Source organism: Helicoverpa armigera, chromosome 14 (genome assembly GCF_030705265.1).
Source record: "Helicoverpa armigera isolate CAAS_96S chromosome 14, ASM3070526v1, whole genome shotgun sequence".
NCBI classification, from domain to species: Eukaryota; Metazoa; Arthropoda; class Insecta; order Lepidoptera; family Noctuidae; genus Helicoverpa; species Helicoverpa armigera.
Window position 1 is genome coordinate 2,921,714 of NC_087133.1, and position 17,724 is coordinate 2,939,437.

The following is a 17,724-nucleotide window of genomic DNA, read 5'->3' on the forward strand; positions in this document are numbered from 1 at the left end:
CTACGTTTGGTAATCACTCTAATACAGCCAGCACCCGGATATTATCTCATGATTACAGTCTAAAACCAAACTAAACGTAGAAAGCATTACAACTAGTACAAAAATACCTTATTAAAATAATTAATGTTTGGTACCGAAAATCACCGAAAATGAATGTATTAAAATGGTAAAATAAAGAAAAGTCACTAAATACGAATGTAACCTAAAAAATATATATATGAACGCATTTTAAGTTCCGTTGTGTTGGTACTACGATTATGCTCATGATTCTAGAAAAATACCCGAGATGGCGTTAATGTGTCAACTTCCTTTATAATTATAACTTTTTAATTCTTTTAATCTAAATATTTCTATAAAACGTGCTTTTATTGTAATTATTTTCAATAATATGTTTTTTTATTTTTATTTAGATCCATTTATGAATTATATGAGTTTGGTAGAATAATAAAATATTTTTCTTGATACGGAAGAGAAACTTGAGTTACGATTTTACGCCATCGCGTTGCGTTCAACCAACCAACAAGCATCTGTCTTGGATTCGGATCGATGTTCGGGCCTTTATTGCGAAGAAGCATACTTCAAGGTTCAGCATCCCGAACTTGGAATTGTTTAACTAATTTTACTCAACTGCTTTGGTGTAAATTGAAATATATACGTGAATTAAGGGTAAGTTAAAATGGATGTGATTTATTATCAACGCGTACTTAGGGCTCCAGCGGAGTCGTAGAGAAACCAACATGGCGCCAGCATGTAAAATGTAAATAACTTGTGACATTTATTGTAATGTCTATTTGAGCAAATTGGATATTGAAATTATTGTTTTTACACACTTTAGTAGTGATAGCTGATTGAGTAGCAATTTTAATTAGTTTATGCACCATCTTTCGGCCAAGTAACTGCAGATACGTGTAGAATTAGCAGGCGTCGCAGCTGCGGTAAAATTGGCGAACTTGTAGGCTGGAATCAAGATTTACTTTAGCTAGACTATAAATAAACCCTATGCATATTGATGTTGTTGATGATCTTGCAGACATGGGTTACTGTTTCAAGGCTACATTGATCAATCAATAACAAAATATGATGATTCGGTGATCGATTAGAGTTAATCTTGCTTATCAGTTATCAGTATGTCATGGAGAGAATGCCATTTACTTAATTACATTTTTATTGATTTAAAAATACGTATATGTTCGAAATTTAGAGACTTCCAGCCACATCATTCCATCACTTAACTGTCTGAATTGAAAGTGCTTATCCTATTCTTCAGACTTAAATTGCGTTCTACCAGTCTCACTATTTTTGTTATTGAGCTTAATTCAGAACTTTGTGTCTTCATTTTGAAAATAATTTCTTGCTTATTCAAAGTGCATGCCAGTGTGAAGTCATAAATTTCCACTACGCACCTTTGACTTATTGTCAATGGTTTAAAAAGTTTATGTTTTTCAGCTTAAACCGCTCGGATACGAGTATTGGTATCTGTGTTATGGTAAGTGGAAGTACAACAGTACTTTCCTTAAGTATGTGACTGCCAAAAATAATGGATGCAGTTGTGACTGAATGTATTATTTTTGATAGTCATACATTGTTCCGCATGTTTGGTTTCTGAATGGAATGGCTTGATGCAGTGGTACCGAGATTATAAGAGATCTGCACTGAAAGTATATTTATTTATTTCTTAAGTAATATAGGTAAAATGTATAATGACTTTATTGTGTAATGAAATTCTTTCATGGCAGATTCTTATTTTACCTACCAGTTTTAATTTTGATTTCTTTATGATTCAACCCTTTCTTGTCATAATCTAATATTCACTGGTTCTCCAGGTGCTCATATGAATGTTTTTATGTTTTAAACATAAACATGGAGGTGAACATAAACATTTCAGTAGTCTTGAGAATTTAAATAATTTTACACATTTAACCCGTCACAATAATAAAATTGGCATAACAAAACCCTAACATTTTACTCTTACATTACTGTGTGCACAAAGAAGTATAGAGGTAGAACTTGAAGTGTTAGTGCTATTATTAACTTAAACTAATTAAAGAAAATAAAACTTCAGTGGCTTTAGATTTCATGTTGTTTCTTCCAAAGAGTTCATATTGTTTAAGTGCTGGTATTTATGATTAGAACTAGGCTTTATTAGGTACTTTGAAAAAATTAAAACAAACTTAATTAATAGAATAATTTGTTAAATATGGCTTATACATAGAGTGCTATTTTCAATGATGCAATAAATATCTAATATTTAGCTAAACCTTAATTAAGTACAATAACTTAGAATAAAATCCTTAATATTGTGTATAATATCTTGTTGTTAATTACCAATTGATTAGCAACAAATGGTATCTGCTTACACAGCAAACAGCAAAAGCCCTGCTTATGTACTTGAGTACAAGCACCAAACCTATTCCAGCTGCCAGTAATGTTAACATTTTTAGCGTGGCAGTCCACAGCTTACTGTTTCTATTGCTGAGCTGCCTATTACCATTATTTGAAAGAAAGTCCTAAAGTGCTAGAAATGCTAATATTCTATTTCTTTGGAATTGGGCCTACATGATGAGGAGACGCATGTTGTTCACCAGACGGATCTAGTATGTGCAGAATGACTCACAAACATGCGCAACTTATAAACCTTGTAATAAATAACAAAAACATTACTTATGACCTAACTCATACATGATCATCTGTCATACTGGTGACGTTTCACATGCTCCTCTGTGTGGTAAACATGTATAATGGTGGTGTGTCCTGGTTACAGATGCCGCGCACTCGTAGGAAGCACTACTCGTCGCACTCCAGGTCGCGGTCGAGGTCGTACGAGGCGAAGCGCCGCCGCCTCGACGACGGATCCACTGAGGGGTCTTATAGGAAGCGGAGCCGCAGCAGGGGAGACAGAGAAAGGTGAGTCACAATTTAACACTGTTTTATCGTCACTACTTACTACTATGATTTCCTCGAAGAACTAGTTAAATGGCTTCTAAGATCACTTTCCCCCGCGTCCCGATGAAACTGCGCCGCTTTACCAAGAAAAAATATAGCATATGACAATCTAACTATTTATTGGTAACACAATTTTCAAAATCGGTTCAGTAGATCCAGATATTTACCTTGACAGACTCAAAACTTACTTCTATAATTCTAGAATACATAAACTCAAGGTTTCTCTTGTAGGTAAAAGTAAATTCTCAAGTAACTAAGAATTATGTAAAATGACCACAGCAAGCGTCTGAAACGAACATGCATAGTCAATTTTTGTATCACTAGATACTGGATATTGATGTAACAAACTGTTATATGAATGTTGGCAACCATTTCTAACCTTGTTGTTCATTTAGTAAGATGTGCACAGATATTTCTGGAGTCACACATTCTAATACAGTTTAATCATCTCAGGAGATTTAATTGTATGTTGCATACAGCAGACTGTAGCCAGTAGACCGTAAATAATTGTTTATTGATGTGGCACACAGCTGTGTCTATATCCTTTGTAATAACACCTCCAGTGCTACACTGTACAAAATAATATTCAAGGTTGATTTTTATTAAAAAAAGGGATGAGGTGGGTTACCTATCTGTAAGAAGTTAGCAAGCACTCTTTATCCTTTATCAAACCATACAGCCAGATATCAGATATAGTATGATATCTGGCAGTCCCGGGATCTCATAATGTTAAATATGAACTAGAAATAAAAAACAAGGCATTGATTTCTTATCTAACTTCCTCATGTTAATTTGATGCCATAAGTTAATATTAGAAGATGAGAATAAAATGCTCATTTATTGATATTTTTAACGCATTACCATAAATGTATTTGTGATAATAAATGATGTAATATTTATTATGATAGCTAAAAGCAAGCTATCTGCACTTGGCCACTAACTTGCTTTTATCAGTTCCTATATCAAAACGATAAAAATGACGAAACTATTCAATTCCAGAAGTATTTTCTGTGCATGCATTCTATTAATTTTATATTAATATACAAGTTATTTTTGCTTCCATTGCATTTTGCATGGACTTATGAAGGCCATGCGTGTAATTAATGCGATAGTAGCGACATCTGTTGTTAGAGTGGAGTTTCTGTAAGCACGTTGCATTTCTTGACATAGAACCGTTTGTAAACGTTTTCGACTGGTACCAGATACTCACACCTAGATGGCGCCAGCAGTGTAAACATTTATCCAATAAGAACTTTGTTCAATGTAGAATTATACGTTAACATTTCCGTGTGTTGTTGTTTAATTATACATTATTTAAATAATATTGTAATGTTAGTATTTGCACAATATAAAATTGGTTTTAATAGTTATCATGATAAATGATTATAATACATATAGCTATTTTGTGGAGGAATCTTTAATATATATATTTTTGAACTCAATAATTCCCTATTGAATTCTTATAAATGCTAATTAAATATATAATAGTTTTACAAGTTTTCCTGTTTCTCAGTGCTCAAATAATGAAGATCTACTGAACAAAATGACTATTATTAATAAAGTTAATGAACGTTGAACTATAAAGCGGTCGTTTTCCTTATGGGTTTTATAATGCGCTGGCAGTATGGAATTTAGACAAAATAATAAATAACCACTAAGCAGTTTTTGCTTTACCCACTTCCTCATGTCTGGTAGCCGTTATTAATTTAACATTCATATTTTTGCAGTCTAACCATTAAAAGCTTTTTTAAATCTGACATAGGTAGTCTTACCATCAAGTGGGTTAGCTTTTATACAACATTTTGTCGTTTTCCAATAATTAAAATGCGACGAATGGCATTTCATAAGATTCTTTATAAGTAAACGCACCAATACGAAAAAAACCGCTGGTTAGAAACTGGTCTTGTCAGTTGTATGGTCATTACGCTCAACTCTCTATCATTACCAGTTTACAATCAGGTCCAACCTAAAGATACTAATGTCGTCATTAGAATTGAAGGAGACTGATAAGCACGTTTGTTTGTTTTATTAGACAGAAGATGGCTCAACTAAATTTGTATTTGCCGAGCACCCGTCGATAAGCTTAAATCAAACATAAATGTCCCTTCGCCCAATCGTAATGTCTGTAAGCCTTGACTACGTGCGATGTGCATAAACACGCCGCAATTATCATAGTGTTTCGAAACTGACACAATATCGTGAGGATGAGTTCGAAGGTGTAGAACATTATGCTCAAGTTACTAACGCTTGAAGTTCTAATCCTCACCCATGTGTGCAGGAAAAAGCATGAAGATATATTCCAATATATGATGGTATTGAGCGAGACTAACGGTGTATCAAGGTACGGGTTAGTGTACGGTATCTGCAAATTAGGGCCCGCTGGCGGGGCATAAGTCATATTGTGGGGAGTCGTGCCAGGTGAGTGAATCGACCCCGCTTCCAACCACTACTGATCCTTACGGGACCGCGCGCTTATATAATTCCATTTCATATCTTCAATCTCGAGCTATTTCCCTTTTGTAAATCTCAACAGCCCACTCAAATTCACATTTAAGTGAATATCATTTCTTAAACGTCCTTTCCCAGTCGGCTGCGAAATAACAAAACCCAGTATCTGCACAAAACCAAATTTTATAGGAGAGCCGAAAAACGATTTCATATCTTTGACAGCTTGCCGTTTCAATAATATTAGTCGTACCGTCCTGGGAGTGATTGCAAAATTTGAGGGGGATAACAGGGTTTTAAAAAAAAGTGTTTTAATGCGTCTATCACCAAGTATGTATGTAGAGGAGCAGTTACTAATAAAAAAATTGTTTTCTTAGTTCTAACTTTTTGAGAGTGACAATTTCAAAACCTAGTAAGATCACTTGCTTTGTTTTCGTCTAGTTCTAAAATATACTGAATGGGGACAAAATGCAAATTAATAGACCTAGTAAAATCACTTTGATTTCATTTAGGTCTGAATTTACTGAGTAGAAACTAAATGCACTTTTATAAACCTAGAAAAAAGAAGAAACAATAGAAAAATAACAACGAAATAGTGATAAGCAGTTTTAATGAAAAAGATTAAAAAAAATAGATAATCGGAAACCAAACACTACTTTTTCTCAGTAATAAAAAAAGAATCACTCAAAATATTTAAAAAAAAAATTGTCTACATGAAACGAAATCAACTGAATTATTATTGATCGGTAAACTTTGCCACAACTCCCTTCATCATTTTCATTGGCATAAGCTGTAGTAATGATTATACTATGCCTTCCTTTTTACTTTCTTTAATGCCTCTTGGAATATTTTTTAAGATTGGCATGGTCAAGGGATTGGGTTTTTTCATAACGTTCGGTACGGCCGCGGGCCGTACACTACCTGAACGTGCCCTAAAGGGTGATAGCCATTAGGCTAATCCGGGGGTACCGCACGATCTCCCGCGAAGCAGCTAGCCTACTAGCCGGACTGCCACCGTGGGATCTGGAGGCGAGAGTCTTCTTGCGCCTGTACGACTGGCGCGAGGAGGCACAGCGCCGGGGGGAAACCCTGTTGCCGCGGCAAGTTGTCGAGCAGCGGGCGGAGCTCCGGCGCGATCTCATGGTGGCCTGGAGGGAGCGACTGTCGCAACCCAGTGCAGGGCACGCCACCATAGTGGCGGTAAGTCCCCTCTTTGAGGAGTGGCTCGGGAGGAGTCAAGGCGCCCTCACGTATCGCATGACGCAGGTCCTCACCGGACACGGTTGTTTCGGGAGGTACCTGCATCGAATCGGTCGTGAGGAGGCGCCCAGGTGTCACCACTGTGCGGATAGCCCCGAGGACACGGTGGACCACACAGTCCAGGAGTGCCCTGCGTGGGAAGGGCACCGCTGGGTTCTCGTCGAGGCTTTAGGCGGCGGCGACCTCTCGCGTCTGGCCCTGGTTCAGGCCATGGTCCGGGGCGAGAGGGAATGGGATGCCGTCGCCTCCTTCGGCGAAGCAGTCATGCTCGAGAAGGAGGCGGCGGAACGTCAGAGAGTTCGCACCTCTCATCCCGGCCGCCGCGCTGGACCAGGTAGACACCACGGGCGCCGGGTGTCGCGAGATGACTCCCGGCCACCGTAGGCGTGGGTCTGTGGGCGGTGAGTTCGGGTGGCCGAGCATCCATCAGTCTGCTTAGACGACAGACCCGTGTCGACGGCGCGCGTTGTTCCACGCGCTCCTCAAAGAGATGTCAGCAATCCCAGTGGGGCCCAGTAGGGCCAAGGCCTGCTGGGGCTGCGGGTTGTTCGAAAGAGATACCGCGGCCCTGGCACATAAAAGGCCCACGACGGAACACGACGGTTTTTAGTCAGTAAGAGTCTGACACTCCCTCACCGCTGCTAACCCACAGAGAGAGGGTTCATTTGATGATTTTTGACGTCGTTAAAAAAAATGCCTTTTATTCATAAAAAACCTTGGAAAACAAACAATCTTGACAATATTATACACTGAAGCGTACTTAAATTTCACCATGTTGTTCTTTTAAAGCACTCAAGATCAATTTCGACCTATAAAACTGATTTTTACTCATTTTTAGAGACAAAAACACGCACTTGCAACGACTTCTTCTCACTTACTAAAGTTGCACGGGAGTTTTGACGTTTATTACAACCATTTCATTGACTTAGTATCTACATAAACCATTTTATATCCAAGTAACTACAAGCACTTACTAGGTTTTTAAAATGGTTGATGTTAGATACTATGTTTTAATCTTGTAATTTTTGCATTTTGAAAACGTTTACTGTAGATACTAGGTTTCCGACTTTGTGTAACTTCGTTATTGTCAAATTTTTGGGAGTTTTTGCTATCCTAGTATGTGGAGAGTGGTCTATAAGGTCGAAAAATGCAAAAACACGCTTTTTTTAAAAATTGTCAGATACTAGGTTTTGAAATTGCACAGCCGCAGTGTTTTTGTAATAAGATCTGGAAACCATGTGCAAAATAATGATTTATAAATCAATATATTAAATATCACCATTATCATATTGTTCAATTAAATTATTTCGCGTGCAGTCAAGTCTTTGTTCTTGTTGTCAGCATAAATAAGAAATTATCTCGCCATTGCAATCTTGTTTCTTTATGTGTACAGAGATCATCCGAGGCGTCTGACGCAAGACCGCTCCGAAATTTATGTAGACTTGGCTTTACAACGATAAATAAGTGATTTTACAGAGTTTACCATAAAAAAATATGTCTGTATGTGCAATATCGAGATTGGCGGCATCTTTTATTGGCGTTCGTAAAGAGGTGCCAATCAATTACTGTATGATTAAGTATGTGGTTCTCGTTGTACAAATTGGCAGCGCAACCTATGGTCTGCTGTCACACGTGCTTGATTAACGTAGCGGCCTTCGATGCGTGTCGTTTCGTGGGAACGCACTTGACTTTTATTTTCCTTTTTTCTTCGTTTGGCGAAACTAACATTGACATTCGGTTACCCTATTGACCAAGATTTACTTGCGAATTTGTTGTTACTCTGCCGAATGAAGGATTTTTACCTTTTAAATATTTGAATTCAATAAAATTGTTTTGTTTATTATCTTCTCTGAATTATGACGTTTGACCTACCCCAATAACAGTAATTAAATGCCAATGAAATATTTCTGCTTAAAAAACTCAATTGTGATCAATTATTCCAACCCGGTTATTTATTTGCAAAGTGATTATAAAACAAAACGATTTTAAAGCGAAACAAATAAACCAATTTTAATTTATGGATTGATAGACAACTACTGGCAACAAAGAAACCTGTAAATTTAGTAATTGATTTGATTCATATTTATAGCAAATAATATCTACATTTGCTATTCATATGATATGCATGCAGGAATAGTCATTCCTTAATTTGGCGATTGGCATACCTACTTTTATGCGTTTTGGAACAGAATGTTAAATTATTCCTAACTTTATTACTACTTGTTAGCGATGATGTGAAGATACACTATTACTTTTACATTGTTTAATGTTTTCCTGCGCGTCACGGCTGCAGTTTATAAACATAGAATATTGAACAGCTCATTGTTAATGAACGTTGCTAAGGTAATTTAACTTAATATTACTTGACTTACAAGAAACATTTGTATTAGAGGCCATTGAACCTATTCCAAGTGTTCCGGATTTAAGAGCTTAACATAATATCGAATTGAACGCGTAGGACTATAAATTGATATTATGCACAAAGGGACGGCGACAGTAATTGCTGGTTTGTCGGCAAATTGCGCATGTAATGTACGTGTTGTGAAAATGATTTCTTTAATCGCAAGCCCGACTGTGACTCAAGGATACTAAGGCAAACGCCAAACTGTAATTTGTAACAATCAGCACCTTCATATACTTGGTATAATCACAACCTGTTGAATAAGCGTCGCACGATATTTTTTATTCGCATGCAATAATGCTGGTGTATGTACATGACTACGTGCCGATATGTTTCATTTTCTCGTCTTTCGCAACGATTGTATGCCAAGGAACTCTGAAAGGTCGTTTACTAAAACGGTAATCTTTATTTTATCTGTCAGCAAATAATGTATTATTCTGGTTTTCGCTTAATGGAAACACGCCATCTCGTTGATTTTATTTGGCATTTCCTAACTCTGTTGCACATAGAACATCAATGTAAACAATTTTGGCTTACTGTAACTTAAGGCCTATCAGAATTGCTATTGTTTTTGAAACAGTAGGTTACTAAATGAGGAAGCTGCCCAAGTCATTGTTATTTAGTGAAAAGTGCAACATCTCGTAAGCAATGGCGATTGCGTACATGGCGAGCACCAATTGTCGCAAGAGCTGGTGTTTCGTGTATTATTCAGGTGACAAATGTTGGCGAGCCGCGCGGGGTGGGGGCGAGAGGCGTTGTTCTTGACACAGTAAAACTAGAAGTGCAGTAGGTAGGTGCAGCTGCGGCCCACGCTGAGCTTTTTGCAAGCTGCTAACGCGACTATCCACAACCGGTCTATTGAGCTTTAAATGTGCTGCATTCTTGCCGTTCAGTACTTTGTATTTGCAATGGACAAAGGAGAATGAATAAGCTTAAAATTTAAAATTATGTACCAATAACACAGTAAAAAAAAATATTGCGCGACAAAATATGTACATAATATAATGTCGGATCACATAATCAAAATTACCTTTCAGTAATTACAAACTCCAAATAGTTGGTATTAGGAATCGCATCGATATAACAATTTATAATATTTTTGATTTCACCACGTTCCCCGCTCGGTACGGCACGCGGTGCTAGAGATTTATCTGGCGTGATCTGCGTAGATCTCGGCCAAGAAACGCTTTCCATGTCGCGAGGCGGAACGCCGCCGCCCGCCGTTGCGATTTATGCCTCGTATCGCTACGTCCGATATAATCCGATTGAGGATTTATGCCACTTGCCTGTTGCCCGTTCGTTACTCCGCACCTTCAACTTCCTGGCAACTCCTTTTATTAAAAATTACCACACTTTTATAGTTTTATTTTCACGGTAGTTTTCTCCTAAAGAGTACAAATTGGTAATGGGAATAGTTTGAAAATTTTGGAAAAAATGCTAGAATATAATCTATTTATCTTATATAGCTAATGTTAGAATATATTTATCTAGCCGCTGTCGCATAATTTTTGACAGCAACGCAAGGCAATATTAATTTAAGAAAATGATTTCCTCGCTATACAAGTATTGGATTATGAAGTCGAGGTCGCGTCTCATCACATCCTGTTAATTTAACAATAGCTCACAGAACCGCGCATCGGCCTTGCGTCCTCTTTGCTTTGCGAGGGCTTTATCAGGGTCTTCGCTGACACGGCGCCGCTATGTCTATTCTTTTAAGACGGAAATCTAACGTATTATCTGTCATTTCGGTGAGTAGTTTTGGCGTTGTGCCTAAAATTAACCTTAACGTTATAAAATACAATAAGGCAAAAAGTGGTATGGTACCAAGTTTTAACGACATAGACAGGTACTTAATCGTAAAATTCAACCAAAGCCGGTACAAAGAGCTAGACGCATTGTATGTATATTTATAATGCAAACATGTATCTAGTTTCAATGCGATGCGAGCCTGTGCTATAACACAACAGCGTTCTTGTTCCAATGTATAAGTCTGCATTGTGACTTGTGTGGATGTCTTCATGAAGACGGTCATTTATACCGGCTGGCTCTGTCGCCGGAGCTATTGTACAAGGAACGAGCACATGTGACGGAATCAACGACCGTTTAGTGAGAGCTCTACGATTTATCACGTCAGTAAAATGTATCACTGACTGAGTAAAATGAATCTAGCCATTCTGAACATTCTTTTCTATTATTACATTACACGCGTTGCCAAATTAGAAGTTGATTGAGACTTCTGCCAACTGATCATGATAAGTGTAAGACATGACATGTGTGTTCTTCTACGTTTTCATTAAATGTAAACAATTAAAAAGCTACATATTGTAGAAGGCAATGGTCATAAATATATATCATTATAAAACAATATTTAAGCTAGCAAACCGATAGCCTCGTTTATTAGTGGTAGAATGCTATAAATCACTCATCTTGGACCCTACTTGGATGCTTTGTAAATCATTCCTACGATAGCCTACGACTTTATATTTATCCAAGACCATGTTCGTAATATCAAACGTTATTCGATCTATATAATAATATATGATCGATTTGATAGACATCAGAATCCGTTACATCAGGGGAAGATTATGGGCTTAAGTAAAAGCAGGTCACAAAAACTTGAGTGATGCGTCGTGGTCATCGCAACGGTCAATACTTACGAACAATGATACTATTGTCACGTCCGCGGAAATCGGCCCGGATTGTCTCGAGTTTAACGCTCTTTTCAATCGGTTTAGAGAAAATTGCGCACACGACTACGCTGCCTTTACCGACCATGTTGCCGGCTAAGCATTCATTATGGTGACATAATGACTTAATAGGCTCTCTGGTGAATAGACATTACCTAATAGACCAAGAAAGTAGATATGTACGTGGCTACCAGGCTACCTACAGGCTATTGCATGCTATTTTGTTTATGCAATTTATACCACGTAACTTAAGCTTTCTTGGTAGTACTACGTTACTTGATGACACGCACGAAGAAATCCAGATTCGAGTCCTTTACAAGAGTACGTACGTCCGTTATCAAATTGCAGATCTAGTACTACGAAATATACATAGTATGCGCATGAGTTGGATAGTCGAAGAAAAACAAAGTGCACCGTGGCACGATATCTGGTCGTGGCTGGTTGCGAAGGAGCCGTTAGTCGCGTTTAGGTGCGGACAGGAGCGCAGGCCAGTCGGTGCGGGATCGATTAGTGAACCGGTCCCCACACAGTACGTTGACTCCCGAGGGCCACTGTCTGCCTGCGGACGCGAAATATGCACCTCTTACCTCTCCCCCCCCTCACCCTTCTCAATGTACCTGAACACGCAGCTATCTTTATTAAGCCTTCTCTTCTCTACTTAAGTCTATTTCCGAAGCTGCTTTTTCTTAAGCATGGCACTTGTGCCATTTGAATGGAATGTTTTGTAAATGTTGAAAGATTTTTATCATTGTAACAAATTTTTAACCTTGATAAATGCACTATTTGTACCATAATATGATGGTGCAGTAAACCACCTCTAGTTTCACTCCGTGGATGACGGGTTTTGCCGGTATCTCCATTTTAACTACACATGTCCGCTTTTGCGTAATTGCTAGCAGGTGCGCCTGCGACGTTCTGTCGTTTAAGACAATTACCTATAGGGAAACGCCTTACTTTTTGTAATGCAGTCAGTAAGAAGTCAGTAGAAACTATCGATATTGAATATAGTCTCAAATCTTTTGAAGAAAAATATTTTTACTTGAAACAACATACATTTTTACAGAAATGTGTAATATTGAACTAGATGTGTATTTTATCGTGGCACATTTGCCGAACAGTTAGTTATTGACTAGGAAAACATAAATAAAATATTTGCTTGTTTATAAGAAAGATGCCAGAATATCCAGGTTTAAGGCTGTAGATGCGCTGGGTCGGGGGTTTATTTCTTTAATAGCAGGTGCATGCCTGCTTGATTCCCGACCTCATCAATTCTTAAGAATCTCTTTCTTGAGTAGAAAAGAATACTGCTACCTGTTATAATGTCGAATACTACAAAATTCATCATTGGCACATTTTGCTAGTGCGCACTAAGAAAACTGCTAAGGACAGTCAACATGCAGTAGTCTTTGCTGATTAATAGTGATAAAGCTGTCCGGCATCGTCCTGGTAGTGGAAGGGCCAGGCGGGGCCGGGCGCGTGGGGCGACTCCGGGCGTCGAACCCGCGTGGGTCGGGGGTCAGCGGCGCGACACACGTTCATTAGTGCATTCGTGCGCTCGCGCAGCCCTCCCTGTACATGTTACAATATGTGCACTTGCCTGCCCGTTTACATTTCTTAGAACATTGACACGCGACTCCATCGACTCCATCTTTGTTTATGCCACCTGGAACGCAACGTTGCGTATGCCTTCTTGACGTTTGTGTCATCTTAGACAATGACCGGGTGTGTGCTATTATTTACATTAAAAGGTCATGCAACTCGTCGAAGGTCTTGTGACGGAAACTGTTAATATTCGCATTTCCCATCTGCCCAAATTCAAGTATTAAATTAAAACCGAGGATTTTCATAAAGTTCTTTGAAATGTTTATTTTTGTTTAAGTGTGAAATTTACGAACCCTGCCGGTTAATTCGTCATTTCTTTGTCGAGTACGCACCTATTGTTGAATAAAAGGTTTTGCGAGGACATTGCGCTCCTCAGGGCCAGCACAAACTTTATCACGGTTTTAATGTTTTCTGTAGAATTCGTCATATTATGTGTGTATTTTATTCTTACTTAGAGGCCTTTGTCAATAAATAAACTGGACAATTCACGCATTACTTGTTCTTTTGATTAATGCCTACCTGTTCGCCTACACTAGTATTTTTTACTTTTGGAACTTTCCTTTTCATTTTATGTCTAGAAGGCTTTATTTTGACTGGCGAACATAATAATAATGAAAGTTTAAGAATATGTCACAATGGGTTCATGCTTTTGCAAATTGATACCGAACTCATTTATCTAATTCGTACTGCTAGACATATGCAATGAATTGTATGAGTCAATCGAGAAAGTAAACCAGTAAGCATTGTTCCGAGTGGATGCGCGTTGTACTGAGTGCGTGGGCACAGGCAGCGGCGCGAATTAAAGCAGCTCTCTATTCATTACTCATCGTTATTACTATCGCCATTTTGGAAGACGAAAGCGAGTGTAGGCTTTGCTTATGAGAGGCTAAGTTCAGTAATTTATTTTTAAGATAAAAGGGTGTTTTTTATATACTCCCACCACGGTCACTACTCACTTTACATGAGTGACTTTTCATAAATTGATTCACGCTCGATGAACGCTTATTTAAGCGTACTGAAGCCTTAAACTCTAATAGGTGCATTTATAAACATGCGTTTATAGAATTTTGTATTTAATATGAACTCACTACAATATATAGATAGTTCATCATTTCAGGTTACTTTTAGGATTTAACCAATAATTTCGTAAGTGGCAATAACGGTTTCCTAACTTTTCCCGCGGTAAATCTAGGGCCTAAACAGTCCAAAAATAACAGAGTAGAAAAGCCGCATTGTATGGGTGTTTCCTGTTTAGATGCATTAATGCGTGTCGGACTTTGATAGGGCGGTGCAAAGCTGCTTGTGCAGTCATTTAGAAATAAACATAGTTAAGAAAATACTTAATGAATTATTTGCGGTGCTGTGTGTAACTATTGTAAAATGAACTGATATTAATTTATTGATTATTTAAAGTTTGCTATATGTGGCTTAATATAAGAATTGCTATCTAACGATTGAAAAATCGTATGTCTTTAAAAATTCATTTGATGTTACATTATAATAAAAATATTTGAGGTTCATTCAATATCTTTCTTGAATGTGGGCACATTATAAATGTATGATATTTAGATTACATGTATGTAAATGTTCCCATTAGAATGTATCGGAAAGTGATTTGATTCCTACGAATGTGACATTGTAAGTAACAAAGGTGTTTACTTTTACTAATATACACAAAAAGTATAATAATGTGATTGTTCATTGTGGCAGACGAGTCTCGTAGAAAGTATCCGGAGCGTGCAAGAACGGTAATTGCGACCGTATTGTTATATCTCTACTGTTTATAATTATTAGCAGTGTTGCCACTGTGAGCGAAATTAGCCCCGTCCATTGTGTTGTACGTATTTCGATCTAGTTTTCATGTAGAGATCGCAACAGTTGTAATATCTTTCTCAAATTTTGTTATGATCTAACAGTAATAAGCACCTACATTGTTTGGTTTGAGAATCATTTGAGTTATTTGCCATCTTAACTGTACTATACCTACCTAATTTTCCCAACATTCCAACCAGATTCGCCATTAACCAAATTAATATTTTTTGTTGTAAGTACACATGCGAAGCCATAGCGGGCAGCTAGTACCTACCCTAATAATAAATAAAAATGTTTTCGTCTTTATATCGACAAAGAATTACTTTCCTTTCAAGCAGTAAAATTTAATTACGTGTTTTGTAGTATCCGTTTTACTGTTGATGAAGTCAATTAATCTGAAACACCTGCGACGTTGATGGCTTCTCGACCACGGAGCCACATACAAGAGCAGTTCTCCTTCGATTCCAATCGTATAATAACATGTTGAAGATAATTTCCTTATGCTTTGATAATTACTGGAAAGTGGCAGGAGATTCATTCCAAGAGTAACATTTAAAGCGTTAATTAATGCAAGGAATTATCTAGTAAAAAACTGTTCTCTCGTAACCTCACTAATTATAAATTTTAACAAGCAAGAATAATTTTATGCGTTCAGTCTCGTTTCGGCGATCATCCAAATTCAAGCCACATTACGTGCGTGCCATCATTATTTTAGCATAGGTATCCAAAACAGCCTTTCTCTCTTAAAATAACTAACCGTGACATCTTCTCACTTTCGCCATTACTATGTCAATCAAATACTGAAACAATTTGCAGGTGGCAGATACTAATTAGCTAGATTTTAGGCTAAATAGTGTTTCACGTTCTAGTCGCATTCAACTTTTCTGTCTTAAAAGAAAACCTGTATTTTGTGGGATCGAGCCCTGACTGCCGGCAGCACGCGGTGGGCGTTTAGTGAAAGCTTTCAAAGTGAGCTTGTTTATACATACACGTTAATTAATAACATTAGTTATAAACACTACACTTATACAATAAATAGAAACAAAACTTAACAATAGGAATATAAATAATTTAAAATATATATAAAATGTTATCTGAAACAAAGCACGAGACGATGCATTCATAATCAATTACTTACTAATAAAAAATTATACTACACTAACGGTTTGGCTATGTACTAATGTTGAAATCTGTTACAACGAAGAGTCCGATAACGAATCTCCATTGTATTCATATGAGCGTCAATCGATTTGAATGTACCAAATAAATATGCGCGTGTTTGTTAAATAGTACCAAATTCGTTGTGTGAGCTTCATGGAGGTTATAAGTAGTACATATATAATGCATTATTGTTTCGCTAGCGGGATGCGTAGGTGATAACTAGTTTCACAGTAGGTATATAGGTCATTTGCAGACAATTAATCAGATAATATTTATTTGTCGCAACGTGATTGTTTCAAAATTTAACAAGAGCTAAAATACACATGGCCTAAAAATACATATGTTTTTGTACAATAGTGAGGAGAAGACTGGCATAATGAGTTCACAAGACGTTTTTGAATGTAATGCGATATGAAAAGATGTAGGGTATTAGAGCAAGTGCGAACCTAGACCGTATACAGTTAGTTTCGGGTCTGACTCAGCATCGGTAAATGATCACGTTAACCTGAATCGTCAAGAACTCTTATTGTCTTCAATAGCTTTATTTATGACTAAATTGCGTCTACATTTTTTATTCAATTGCCTCAAATTTATGAGGCAATTTTGGAAAGTTTTCTATTTTTTAATTCACTCAGCAGTATCAACGTACAGTTTATAGGTTAGTCGTTTATTCTTTTTTTGACAAATAAACAGCTAATGAAGCCCCCAACGCTTACACGACCATGTTCTTGAACCTATGACATTGACCATCGATTGCTAACAAAGCGATCGCACATAGGAAAATATAGACCTTTGTCTTTGAACATATTGAATCTACTTACAGCGTGCAGATATTTTGCATAATAAGCTTTATTGGTAATTTATTCAATACACTTGCGATGGCTTATGCGTGGTGAGTTTGCACTTACGTTTAGCTAGTTTCACTAGGGTAGTATTTAAACGCAAATCAAAAAATATCCTTTTTCTATGCAATAAGATTCCGAATGCCTATCAAAATTACTGATTGCACAGCAAAATATTCAACTCAAAATATCACTAAACACACTACAATTTATTTTTGCAGCGTACAGCGATTTTTCCTAAAGCAAAAGCTTTTTCATCAATGCACAGCTAATAATCTTAATGCACATTATACATGTTAACTCTTTTTCTTTTAAATATAGCTTCTATTTTTATATTATTTACAGCAGTTTTTCTGAATAAAACAGCTTTTTATTAGTCACAGTCATCTTATTATTTATTAATTAAGGCATAATGAGACCAGCAAAAAAATATAAAATTAAATACAAAATTGTAATTTATTGAATTATTTATAAGCGTCTACTCTTCCTTTTTTGCCCAATAGGTAACATTTTTAGATTCTGCAGGTGGCGCCACGTACTTGAGTCAGATCGCAAGTCCGATGATATGGTT

The 17,724-nt window shown here is 37.1% G+C and overlaps 1 protein-coding gene across 2 annotated transcripts in view; it reads left to right on the forward strand.

Annotated features, from left to right (window-relative positions):
- Positions 1-330: 330 nt before the first annotated feature.
- The window catches only part of Doa (Darkener of apricot), a 53,452-nt gene continuing 36,058 nt past the window's right edge, over positions 331-17,724 (forward strand). The window contains exons 1-3 of one of the 2 annotated variants that reach the window (XM_021335965.3): positions 507-666; positions 1,447-1,486; positions 2,762-2,904. In XM_021335965.3, coding sequence (XP_021191640.2) covers positions 1,484-1,486; positions 2,762-2,904 — 146 coding nt within the window. In that variant the 5' untranslated portion in view covers positions 507-666; positions 1,447-1,483. Of the gene's footprint in view, positions 667-1,446; positions 1,487-2,761; positions 2,905-17,724 lie in introns of both variants that reach the window. The other variant, XM_021335964.3, reaches the window with a different exon arrangement.